The sequence below is a fragment of the Leuciscus leuciscus genome, assembly GCF_965113295.1.
Source record: "Leuciscus leuciscus genome assembly, chromosome: 18".
In the NCBI taxonomy this organism is placed as follows: domain Eukaryota; kingdom Metazoa; phylum Chordata; class Actinopteri; order Cypriniformes; family Leuciscidae; genus Leuciscus; species Leuciscus leuciscus.
Genome location: NC_138742.1, coordinates 12,269,836 through 12,283,758, shown reverse-complemented (window position 1 = coordinate 12,283,758; position 13,923 = coordinate 12,269,836). Strand labels below are relative to the sequence as shown.

Sequence of the window (13,923 nt, the reverse complement as noted above, 5' to 3'; positions counted from 1 at the left end):
GAAGCACGAGCCACACGAGAGAACACTGTATCAGCGCCACTGATCGCAGCGGCAACGAGCACTTTCATCACTTGATTTAAAAAACACAGTTCAGCGCTAGATCGTCTCTTATTTAACAAACGAACGAAATGAATGCTCTGCTGGTTAACTGGAGATGTTTAATGTATTTGTAGAATTGGTACATTAGTGCCGCGAGATGTTTAAAAAAGTGGTGGGGACATGTCCCTCGCCCCACCCGCAAATTACGACTATGTAACACGCCTGATAAATATGTCAACTATAGCAGATCAGTACTTAGGTAGTGAATTTAACTACCTTGTACTCATGTCAGTCAGCCCTCCCGGCTGCTTTAAACCTGAAGTTCATCTGTCTGTTATGCGACTCGCATGTAGACTATCACAACGTTAAGTCAGTGCGCGCACAGAGAGCGGTGTTGCGTGATAGCATCACTGGACTGACACATGATATGCCGACATAATATTTTTCTTTTGTAGCTATTTTTCGTAGCTATTGTACATAAATGTCCTCAGGAAACTATTACAATGACATTATTTATTAATTCATTATTATTATTATTATTAAAATTAAAAATTAAAATTGTTTTTATTAATCTGATTGGGCGGGCCACCGGTCAATCTGGGTGGGCACGTGCCCACCCAGGCCCACCCATAAATCCGCGCCTGACCCACATTATAAATTGTTTCATAATTTGTTCATGAATGTACAAAGACGATCAAAACTTATAGACCTCGAAATAATTTAAGTATAGGCATAATCAATTAAACGTCTTCAATAATGCCTTTTAAAAAATAATAAATAAAAATACTTTGTTCGATACAAAGTAAAGTGCATCTACAGGTTTTGTTTTCAATATTGAATGGCCGTTTAGTTCTAAATTAAATTCTTATCAGGTGCAGCTCTCCATGCGAACAAATTAATAAAAATACTTTACTGGTAATATTAATAATCTAAAATGATACAGAAAATACAATATGTTTTAAATATTAAATAAACTCAATTTCTATCGAGTAAAACATTATGGCTACATGGGGCAGCCCAGACCGAACATGTAATTTAGCATTGCTGAATATTTTTTAATTTATTCAAAATAAATCATTAGCCCCCATCAACTAAACTAAAAGTTGTTTTTTCTAAGCCTATATAGTAATATTAATAATTCGTATAATCATTATACAAAACAGAAACTTCTAAATATATGTTTTATGTAATTTCTAACAAACAAAAAACAATCTGAGTTGTAAGACTCTGTCCCGACTTTTTGTTTTTACACACATTATATTGTGCAGGTCAAAATAATAATGGTGGTCACTGCAATTGGATAAAAGGTTAAAAAGAGATGCTTAACCTACTGAAGAGAAGGTGCAACCAAAAATCTAAAGTTCATCTCAATGGAAGAAAAGGTTTTTCTTCAAGTTTAAAACTTTTCGGCCATTGTCAATGCCTTCATCAGACATACTGTAATTTGAAAATAATCAGGCTATTGTCCATAAGTGACATAAACGAAGAATGAGTGAATAGCTGCTGCTGGTAATTCACTGTAGTGTGTGCAAACATTCAAAACTGTGCGTCTGCATAGCCTATATTTATCTTATGCAGAAACATATTGATCTAATGATCTGATCTGATCTAATCTAATGCCTTATACAATTTGTATGACAAAATGTAAAGATTAGGTAAAAGTTATCTATAGTGACGTGAGCGTTTTATAAAGTGACGACTGTCATTTGGACATTCTTTTTTATTGTATTAATTATATTGTAATAGGCTATTATTATTAAATAATGCACGCATCTCCTTCTTTCATCCTTATTATTATTACTATTATTATTTTTCATATTTTTCTGGTGGTTGACAGGCACAGAAAGTCTACCCGCACTGCATGTGCTCTAAGTGTCTTCACATGCGCGTGGGACACGAATTCTCCAAATGGCAGTGCAATCATTTACACGTTTCAAACAGCGGGAAAATATAAAGCCTCTAGAGCATTGTACATAAAACTCACAAGATGCTCTAAAAATCACATGGGTTTAATAGATCGAATCAATGATCATTTATGCGACTTATCTGTGTTTATCTGTGAAAAGCATCTCGCTAAAAATAGGCCCAAGGCAAATAGTTTTTTGGCATAAAAAAAAACCCTTCTTTGAAATCATTTGAAATATTTCTTCCTCTTGTATTTAGTATAACAAAGTAACAAAATAACAAAAGTAAAACCAACTCAAACAGCCTATAAATACACAATCGATAACGCATTACTGTTTATTTAAATAAATAAAAATGCCTTACTTAAAGCTAAAGGCTATTTATAATTGCCTTGTAAAATGTCTAATTTATTTTCAAAATGTATAATATCAATACATGCAAACATTATCTTTCTTTAAAAAAATTTATCGTATTTTGCATTCAGTCGTTTTATTTTTTCCCCAATAATGTATACAATTAACAGTGAATAGTTATTTTTTTGGGAGGGGGGTGGGGGGGCTGATTTATTGTACCAGGAAATTGTGTCTCGTAGTAAAAATGAGTGCTTCTTGGGGACTTGTATTTAGAAACTGTAGACTGCAAGTCTCAAGTCAGGTTAGTTTGACATGTCTTATTACTGGGCCTCACGCAGACACAGGCGTAGATTTGGTAATAATTCTACAGAATTGGCTCACAAGGGCTCGTGAGGAGGTAATGCGGAAGCATGTGGAGCATGTACAGCCGCAGTGTGAAAATGATCGCAATGCCGCGAGCACGACTGGAGCTCAGTGAGTGAGAGATGATTCATTCAGCCAGGCTTTACCACATATGGGCGGAACGTTTCACACGAGGGCCGAAACGCAGCGCGCCTATTGGCAGAGAGCGCCGGTGATTGACGTGAGGAGCCCCCGCCCCTCTTCTGCCCTGGTTATTGGCACTTTAACGAATCCCGGCCACTGCCTCGGTGTCCGTGCGCGTTGACAGACCGATGAGACTGTTTTAAATAGACTGTCGCTTCGTTTTCAGCGTCTTTGTCACATCGCCCGTTTTAATTAGTTACTGAAGTGGACTATTCTGACTCAAGGAATGCTAGATTAAGTGCTGTTGCAAGTGCACTTCTTGTGAACTTCTTTCTCGTCCAATCTGTCTTCTCGGTGTGTAACCATGGCTGAGAAACGACGGTCCCCGTGTACTATGAGCCTCAAAGCGCACGCATTTTCGGTAGAAGCGCTTATTGGCACGGAGAAAAAAAGAAAGCTGGAGGAGGACAACGAAAATTGTTTTGAGGAGGTAAACGAGGAGTCGAGCCTGACAGAAAGTCCGCAACCTCAGACTAGGAGAACTTGTCCCAGCACCAGGAGTTGCGAGATAGACTGCGTAAGCGACGAATCCCGTAAGTAGCCTATCCCTTGACTAACTAAATATGTAAGAAATAGGCTAGTTACGCGCGAAACAAATCACAACCACAAAATATATATGTAGCCTATTTGTAATTATCTTGACTGAAAAGTAACATGGCACTATGAAAACATACACAATGTTACTCTGTATTTCTAGCCTGTATAGTTTTGTAATAGGCTGCTAAATACAAACCAAAAATGTACATTAAAGAAGACAGTCTTTCACTAACAAAATCTTCAATAAATATATCAATAAATTCTGAAGTAAAAATAGCCTACCTCTGTAATTTAGACATGTCATTGAGTCAAGTCAGGGTGACAAAGACGAAAAATACAGTATAGAAACACAAAATAACACAGTTATGAGCCTCATAAATATGGGCACTAAGAGAGTGACTAATCTATTCTGTTTATGAGTTTGGCCACAATCATAAACACTCAAATTAACTTGCCATTACTAAAGCCTAAATAGGCCTACTTGCAAAAAACAACAACAAACAAACTATGGATAGAGCTGGAATAAAATGTAAAATTCGCTTATTTTTTAGCCTATTTATTTATTATTTTAAAGTAAACGATGCAGTTCTTCAAAGAATATGTCATCTCGATAATGCATTACAAAGTCATGCCTTAAATTCTTAATTCCATAACGGAAAAAACGGGAAATGTAGGCTATTTATAATTGCACTATAATATTCAACAGCATTTATAAAGTAATAATAGCCTGCAAATACGTGTAGTACAAATACAGAAAATCATTACAAAGCAAGTTTTGCATGCCACTTCAGCACTCGTTATTGCAATAACAATAGTTTAAATAAAAAGGGTTCTGCAGATTGTTATGCAATAATTAAGACAAACTCTTTCTGTCTTTCTCAGCTGAGTCTGAGGACGTGTTGTTGGATAGCCCACAACCTGCACCCCAGGGCGCGCAGCTCCTCGCGCAATCGGGCACGAGCTCCGGAGAGGAGATGCGCGTGGATTTGCAGGGCTCAGACTTATGGAAGAGATTCCACGAGATAGGAACTGAAATGATCATCACCAAAGCCGGCAGGTGCATCACACAAAACACGCTTTTCAATGTTAAAACATTTAATGGTTATTGGCTAAAATCACCATATTCAATATTTACGTTTGAATCATAAAGACTCTAATTTCTTTTATAGTAAAAATACGCCATGTGACTTGTTTTAATTTCTATAAAAACATTTATTTGATGCAACCAAACATGAATTCTTAATCCAAAACGCATTTACCAAAGTCTGAATTAAATGTCTTTTGTATGCGGTTACTTTCAGAAATGGACTTTGGGAATTAAATACTGAATTAAAAAGGGATTGCGACGAAAATGCCGCTGATATTTAGGCTAATAGGCCTACTGCTCATATAGCCTTTTTTTTTTTTTTTTTTACACACACATTTGATAGATTTTACTATTATATTAGGCCTGGTTTTGTGCATTATAAGCTACCTACTTTTATGTTGACTTTTATGTTGAGTTGTTGACTGACCATTTATTTAAATTAACTGACGTATCTCTAAAAATATGACTGTTTGGAAAAAAGTAGGCTATTTGACTTAAACGGGCTGCGTTATAGCCTAGGCTACTGTTAGAAAAATGATGGCCACATAAAGGTAAAGGTCAAAACTGTGCTCTTTGGAAATCTGAATTTCCTTTTGCAATTCTGCTTGCCTCAATATGATGTAGTCCTAATGAAAATATTAATATAAAATGTAATTTTATCCCAGGCGAATGTTTCCCGCGATGAGGGTTAAGATTGTGGGACTGGATCCTCATCAACAGTATTATATTGCTATGGATATTGTTCCTGTCGACAACAAACGGTACAGGTGAGCAATTTACGAAATTTGTCTTCCCAACTGGTCGCTGCATAATATTGAGCATTTTGAACTAACCGTCTCCACAAATGGCACTCCGGGACTTTGTTGACATCTTCAGTCCGGCCTTTTGCGATGCCCTTTTGGGAGCTTGACCTCGTGGACCTGAAGGTCATGAGACAACGGCAGTCAAAACAAATTCATAACGCGTTAGTTCAATGCGGGATGATCTATCTGAACATTTTGTACAGCTGTAAAGACAGTAATGGGGTGATCTCAAGTGATTTCAGTTCATTTTCACTGCATCTACAAAACAATAAGGCTACTGTCATTATTTATTTTATTATTTACACAGCAAAAATATATTAAAGAAACCTTATAGTGACTAAGCAACCATGCGTCTGAGACGGTTAGCTAACTGAAATCAAATACATTCATTGCGTCCAAAACTATACTGAAAGATATTGCTTTAAAAAGTCGAGCCGTCTAAAATTCATATTATGTAAATAATATGTAATATGTAAATCAGCACACTGACTTTTTTTTCCCATTCCAAGGTACGTGTACCACAGCTCGAAGTGGATGGTAGCGGGTAACGCCGACTCTCCTGTCCCTCCACGCGTCTACATCCATCCGGATTCCCCTGCTTCCGGTGAGACGTGGATGCGCCAGGTTATAAGCTTCGACAAACTCAAACTGACCAATAACGAGCTCGACGACCAAGGCCATGTGAGAGAATCTCTTATTATGTATCCAAGAGTAATTTATTGAATATAAATGTTTTGTTGTTGTTGTTGTTGTTTTTGTACATTTGAATGAGGAAAACTGCATAATTTTTATCTATGTTAGGCTTATAAGGAAAACCTGCAAATACATTAAGACTTCATAAGTTAGTTAGTAAAGCAGACCTTTAGAATTTCCCTCTGTGATCCTGAAATAAATTAAATGTTATAATTGGACAACTCTTTTCATGCATCCCATTACACATATGCTAGCCATTGTCGCCCGGTGTGCATTTTGTTTTGCTGTATTTTTTTAAAGGTCTAAACATGTTGTAATGTGGAGGGTTGTAAACAAACTCAATTGAAAGCATCCCCAGGGCGAGGCAGTTAAAGGCCCGTTTGGCCTTTGAAAATGGAGGCATGTGTGTTTTTATTGAGGTAGAAAACTGCTTTGGTAATTCCTCCGTTTCCCACTCTAAACACTGATGCGCGATGTAATGTTTTCCAGATCATTCTGCACTCCATGCACAAGTACCAGCCCCGTGTCCACGTCATCCGTAAGGAGTGCGGTGAAGAACTCTCGCCGGTTAAGGCGGTTCCCACTGGGGACGGTGTCAAAGCATTCTCTTTCCCTGAAACTGTCTTCACAACGGTGACTGCATACCAAAACCAACAGGTAATTCCCAACACATCCTGCCATAACTGTTTTATGCACAATTTGATAACACATCACAAAAGCTGCAAATAAGGGTCAGATTGTTTCTTGAAATTAAATGAAGAGGAATTCGTCGGGCTCAGTGCCTTTTCTTTTTATTGGATTACATTATTACGGCTTGATTTTTATAAAACAAATGAATAGGAAAGTCATGCCAGCCACAACAAAACTGGCCAATTTATTTTTCTAAGTCCAAGCAAGCAAGACAAAAGCAACTAATATATACAATATGAATAATATTATTAGGATACAAGATATGCAAAATTTAACACACAGGACCTATTTTAGAATTATCTGGACTCAATACAATGGATAAAGCAGAGCTGTTCTATTGTGACAATAATAGTTCATTTTATTTACTTTTTTAATATGTTTTATTTTTATAATAAACCCAGTTAACTTGCAGAACGCTCGTATTTAGGATACACTGGTATGATAAATGACTTCATTTATATGATATATTACTGAAATAATCATACAAATCTCCTAAAGTTGGGATTTGAAGGGCTCCTGCTCTCTAAATCCATAGATCAAAGCCTCTATGAGACTGAAAGACTATGAAGGGCAATTTATTTATAAAGGGCACAGTGTTTATTTAGGCAAATGTATTGACTTTCCTTTGCCTACAGTTAAGAAGCAAAGTATTTATAAATTGCAACACAGAAAAAAAAAAAAGTACTTTAGAAATTTTGATTTTATATATTGTTTGATTAAATTAACGTGTTTTCGTTTGCTATAACAGATTAATACCAGAGCATGTTTTAAGTTAGAGCTTGAAATCTTATCATCGTTTTCATGTTAACTGCCAAGTTTTAGAAATTATGTCACCCATTTGTCTGAGCTTATAAAAACACAACACACATGTTCTCTCACACACACACACATACGGAAGAAAAAAGCTTATAAAATAAACCCACACACATTGCATTGTGGGATAAGGGTCACTGGTGCTAGGTCAGGGAATTTGACATAACAGGCTTTGGGTCAGTAAAGAGAATGTGTTTTGTGTGTGGATTTTTTTACAGATAACAAGACTGAAGATCGACAGGAATCCATTTGCAAAAGGATTCAGAGACTCAGGAAGAAATAGGTAAATACATTTAGTTACTGTATATGTACATACCTTTGTTACTAATGCTTAGCTCTGGATTTCCAAAGGATTTGCTTGATCTGAGTCAATGGCATTGTACATTTTAAAAAGCAGTAACTGCACCAATACTGGAACTGGGAAATAGGTCTTCCAAGGTTTTTCATTACATTTTATTGATCACAACTGAGGCAAGCCCATCTGTCACGGAATAGCCAAAATGTGTAGTTTCTGCTTTTACCTTTTTGTGTTGCAATACAGAAATTACACTATATTACATTTATTTTTCTCTAGCTTTTTTTGAGGCAACAAAGAGTTTTTTGTTCAACTTCTCATTCTCTTCTGACATCAGTGTAAAGTTATTTCAGAACTATCAAACCGTATTAAAGGATTATCAGATCCAAAGGGAAAAGTCTTCTTTTAGCCAAACTGAAAGTAACAAGATTCCAGCGAGGCCCAGACAAAATAAACATAAAAACAGAGTCAGATTAAAAGCCATTATTCCATGTACAAAAATAAATGTATAAATGAAAATACACAGCACAATAAAAACTAATCTCCATCTTCACATAACACAAGAGAAATAAATAATAAACGTGCAAACAGGAAATGGAGGCTGTGCAGAAATAAGGCTTGCACGACTCTGACTCGAAAGCTCAGTGGGGAAGTTTAACTCTGCTCATTATTTTTAAACGAGAGCGATTTTAACACCCCTCTGAATCGCAGCAGACCACATACATCCACTTTTCCTCCGTCCGTATGCGAGGTCTCGCAGAGCACTTAGACCGAGCCCCGTGGCTCAGTGTTACAGGAAAAGTTAAAGCAGTTTGCTAAACAAACTCGGCCACTTGATAGCTCAAGTGGTGTGGCTGATAAAACTGGGGCCGAAACAAGTTGAGGCATCTTGTGTGAATTATCGCCTGAGTGGTACTGTGGAGGGGGTGGGGTAACGTCCACGCTAACAAGGCGCACCGAGCACCACCATTACTTCCAGAAAAAGCCAGAAAATACCCCCCCCCCCCCCCCCTCTCTCTTTTTCTTTCTCTCTCCTCGTAAAGCTTTAACTGTGGCTTCCTGCACTCTATGTCTGATCCCACCGATAAAGCTATGTGAAAATAATTATAGCCTTGCCGTCGCACACACCAACACACACACTTTATGTTCTTCATTACCTGCTCTGCTTTACTGCCCAAATACATACTGATAAAGAAAGGGCCTAGCACCAAGACGGCTGGCAGGATTGAACACATTGTTGGAAAGGTTAGCCAGATGCAGAGCTTTTCTGTTAAGTGGACTTAGAGCTTTACTGAATCACTCTTGCCTTTGTATTTGTATGCATTTGTGTCTAATACATGTTTATTGATCAGAATGCTTGTGTGATTTAGGATGGGACTAGAGGCTCTGGTTGAGTCGTATGCGTTCTGGCGGCCCTCACTGAGAACTCTGACATTTGAGGAATTCCCTGGAATCACTAAACAAGGTACCACGTGTGTCAAGTCAAGTCAAGTCAAGCATATTTGTATAGCGCTTTTCACAATACAGATTGTATCAAAGCAGCTTCACAGTATTAAATTAAAATAATACAACAAAGTTTGTTTCAAGAGGAATTTATTGATTGATAAAATTAAATTAAATATCCCCAAAATATCCCCAACTGAGCAAGCCAAAGGCAACAGTGTGTCTATGGTTTCCCTGTCAAATGTATCATTGCACAATTGCTTGTTGTTTATACGTATTTGTAAATAATAACATGAATAAGAAATATTTGTCTTTGGAATATCTTGTACCAATGAGTTTAACACTTCATGTCATTTCAAATAGACTTTATTTTGTCTGTGGAACAAAAAAAAGAATATTTTGAAAAATGTCTAACATTTTTGATAATACAATGAAAGTAAATTGGGTCCAATGTTGTTTGGAACAACATGAAGGTGAATAAATAACAGAATGTTCTTTTCTTTTTTATATATTTTTCAATTCCTGAATTTGAATTAAATTTGAATTGGGCTAGCAAACTGGATGCAGAATTGGAACTTGAATTTGAATGCTTGGGAGCAAAATGAAAGAATTCAAAGAAATGAATATACTGTAACTAAACTTTTAACCAAACAAATAACTAGATGAACCGTGAAGTGATTTAAAGATGAGCCAATTCTTCAAATATGATTTTTTGCACAACCCTGGTAACACATGAAGACCAGGAAGATGTATTATGAAGTTAAAATACATCATTTTGAAATATATTAAGAATAAATTCGATTTTATGTTTACTTTGAATATCTGTAATGTGAAATTTCACACTATGAGATTTGTATATTTTGGTTTGTTTTGTGTGTATATGTTTTATTAATGATATGTCGTTATGACTGCGTTCAGGTGCAGCTGGTTCTCACGGTGTTGTTGGGTCTTCAGCACACACACATCTGCTGTCCTCTTCCTCATGCTCTTCCCCTACATTCCACCTGGGTTCCGGGGCAGGGCCCGTGTGCGATTACTCCACCTGCAGTCGAACAGGCCACCCTCTCCACCGCTACGCCCCTCCCCTCTCCGCAGACTCCTACAGTCGACTGGCCAGCCCCGCAGCAGATGCCTTTTCAACTACTCGGAGCTCTACGTATATGAGCGGGACCGAAGGTGAAGCGTTCTCGTGCACACAGAGTGGCCTGCCAATCCAGATCCACAGCATGCCAAGCACAACCTCCCAGCTGCAGTACCTAATGCCCAGCCATACCCATAATGCGTTTTCCACCAACCAGAGCACACAAGGATCCTATAATGGGTTCCGCCTGCACAGCCCTTACGGCCTCTATGGTTACAACTTCTCCACTTCTCCCCGCTTGGCCACCAGCCCTGAAAAGGCAGCCGCCACGCAAAGTTCATTCCTTGGCTCCTCCCCCAGCGGGACGCTGACGGACAGGCAGGTTCTATCCACTGTGGACGGTCTGCACATGCTCGGTAGTAGTCAACAGAATCTTTTTGACTCACGGACTTTGGGGCTGACAAGCTCCACCTCCCAGGTGACAGCCCACATGGCTTGACCTGTGACCCAAAAACTTTGACGGACTACAAAACTCAGCTAAGAATGTTTTCTTTGAGTATAAACTAGTTTTTAGGACTAGTCAATCACATAATTTATAATCCGTCGGACATTCATCACTCTCGCAAGAGTTGAGAGAGGGACGTACTGCTATGGCAAGCAAAAGAAACAGATGTACACAATGTAAAGAACTGAGAGAAATCTGCAATATCATTTATGTTTTGTGAAAATGACAGCTGAAGATAACATTGAGGATATTTTTTAAATAGACTTTATATCTTTAAAATCATTCTGATGAAGCGGCACAGACTATTATTGGACACCAGGGTATGGAAATGCCTGAAGAATCACGCGGGGAAACCTAGAAAACACTTTACCAACACACTTGCGCACAATCCTGCTCAGTTTCACGGCATGAAAGGACATCAGCCATCGGATCTCATCAAGGTTCAATGAGTCCCCTGAACTGCTGGTAGGAGTGTGAGGACTTTAACAGATGCCTTTTGTGAGGCTGGACTCAGCATCTTATGGACAATAAAACAGAGTTTGGCACTTAAGAGTGAGCAGACTGAAAATGACAGGAAGTGATGTCACGAAGTATGAAACAGGCTTCAATGACTTGAATTTTGAACTACACCATTTTCTAGGTGACAATCATCAGGTAACTACATCACTTATTTGTGCTGAGGTTTTGAGCACATCCGATCAGCATTAATGACAGATAAAGTTATTTAATCTGAAACTGGACAAGGAAAAACAAAATGTGGGCTAGTGTTTACAAATTCTCTGCAAGTCGAAGGGTTTTTGTCTGGATCAGCGCTGCTGTCTGAGTCTTGGAACAGACAGGGCTGAATGAAACCTGATCCAAGATGATAATTCTCACACTTTATAAATACAACCATTGGCATTCTTCAGAAGGATTATCCTGCCACGAGATACATGCTGATTCCAGGTCAGCTGTCTCACTCTGAATCCAAGACTGAAAAGAACGCTTTTCCTTTGCAGACATGTTAGCTTTTGCTAATTTTCTTATTAAATGTAATTTTTCACAAATATGGAGAATATGAATATTATTGATACTGTGTAAAGATTTCACTTGCACTTACTTGCATTTTAATAATAAGGCTTTTTTTGCCGGAGGCCACTCTTTTGACACTTCCTCCATGTTTGACTGTTGTTGGCCTGATAATTAGAAAACCCTTTGAGCCAAATAAAATATATCCATATGACAAAGAATAATCAAGGAGTTTATGCATGTGTTTCAGCATTAGATGCTTCTCTTGGGGTCAGGCAAAGGTTCTGAATGCCTAACAAATGAAAAATACCACCAGGGGCTCCTAGAGGTACACTGACACACACAAACAGAATGCATTCATGCACACAGAAGACATAAAATTTGAACTTGCAACCTTACATTTTAAACAATTAAATGTGATATTTAAGTAGTATTTAATTTAAGATTAAAGTTTGTGCTTTTGTCCCTGAGAAATCATATATCAGCAAGTTTTCTGTTGCTAAATGAGCGTGACATTACGTATATTATTTTACTTGCAATGTGGTCAGCTTAAGAGAGAGAGAGAGTGTGTGTGTGTGTGTGTGTGTGTGTGTGTGTGTGTGTGTGTGTGTGTGTGTGTGTGTGTGTGTGTGTGTGTGTGTGTGTGTGTGTGTGTGTGTGTGTGTGTGTGTGTGTGTGTGTAAAGGAGGTTATACAAGACCTTCTGACTGCTTCTAACTTTTAACACCTAGTGAACTGCAAACATAAAAAACAAATTAGAGGACTAAACTTTGAAAATACTCAAACAGCACTAGGAATTTGTACTAGCAGTCTAACATTGGGTCAGTCTTTAGAACCAGAACCAGTGAGACACCTGTTTTGGACTTAAGAAGAAAGACAAACAGCACATGCAGAGAGAGAGGAGGTTGTTGGGTGCTTTTTTATTTTAGAACAGAGGAATGGTTGGCTTGCTGTATCTCACTAACAGGTGACAGCCTCCCCCCCATGGTTGGCAAACCTTACATACACCAATATCCTTATGCACACACACTCACACACCTCACATTACAGACTCATTATCAGTAAACCTGAGGACATTAACACTCTGAGGCCAGTTAAGGCCTGTGTGTGTAAAATGTATACTTAATGTATAAAATAATGTATAAAATTGACTCCATAGTGGACTAAATAGGACTAATATATATATAAATGTTATTTAATAACAAATAAAAATAGACTTAAATATTTGTACATTTATTTGTGTTTTCATATTGTACATACACACATACACACACATAGATATACAAATATATATAGTATACAAAAACATTTATATACACATATATAATATTCCTTTCATCCATGATCAGTTTTAAATAACTAAAATAAATAAATAATTTAAATAAGCAAATGAGAAATATATTTAAAAACCTGTTTATTTTTGCCCATCATGATTTTTCATATCCAGCAATAAAGTGTAATATAACTCAACTACATATGCTTTTTAGATTGACTGGTTAACATGCCTTGTGGTACTGGTCATCGCCACTACTCTGCCAGGGCTCTCTTTTCATGTCAGTGTGTTGGCATACGGGATCATCTTTCGGTCCCTCAGTGCCTGGCATCATCTTCTCTCCACACGGCCAACAGTGTTACATTTTCACACTCGTCTCACAGGCCTTACGGACATCACTTATGCGCTTCTCCGCCATTTATATTGATTGTGCAATCTTTGCACATTTACATTTCTTCAACGTTCTAACTACAGAAAGTCACAAAAAACTACGTCAGACCATAAGACCCCAAAACAACCTAGAAAGGGCAGAACATTATGTTCGACCGTTCGCACAAATCATGAATAATTCATTCTTGTTTAACAGCTCCTCATACGTCCATTATGTTTTTGGAAAAAGGCAAGCCTTATTTCCACCAGTGCAACCCGGGCCACATTACATTACCATGCACTGTTGCATATATTCATCTGTGTGTCTCCTGGTAAATTGCCAAATGGTCTGACATTCAACTTCAATACCCACTAATAGCAGTTCACTTTAGCGAGGAGCCTCGTGTTCTGCATTGCACATGACTAATACAAACGCTGGATAGATGATATTTTAGAAATCCATGCCATTTGCTCTATGTTGTG

The 13,923-nt window shown here is 37.8% G+C and overlaps 1 protein-coding gene across 1 annotated transcript; it reads left to right on the top strand.

The window, feature by feature from the left end:
- Positions 1-2,938: 2,938 nt before the first annotated feature.
- tbx18 (T-box transcription factor 18) lies at positions 2,939-13,020 on the top strand. Its single transcript, XM_082144539.1, has 8 exons — positions 2,939-3,376; positions 4,263-4,437; positions 5,133-5,234; positions 5,780-5,951; positions 6,453-6,620; positions 7,685-7,749; positions 9,132-9,226; positions 10,123-13,020. Exons 1-8 carry the CDS (start codon positions 3,148-3,150, stop codon positions 10,782-10,784), a joined length of 1,668 nt encoding a protein of 555 aa, XP_082000665.1. The 5' UTR covers positions 2,939-3,147; the 3' UTR covers positions 10,785-13,020.
- The last annotated feature ends 903 nt before the right edge of the window (positions 13,021-13,923 follow it).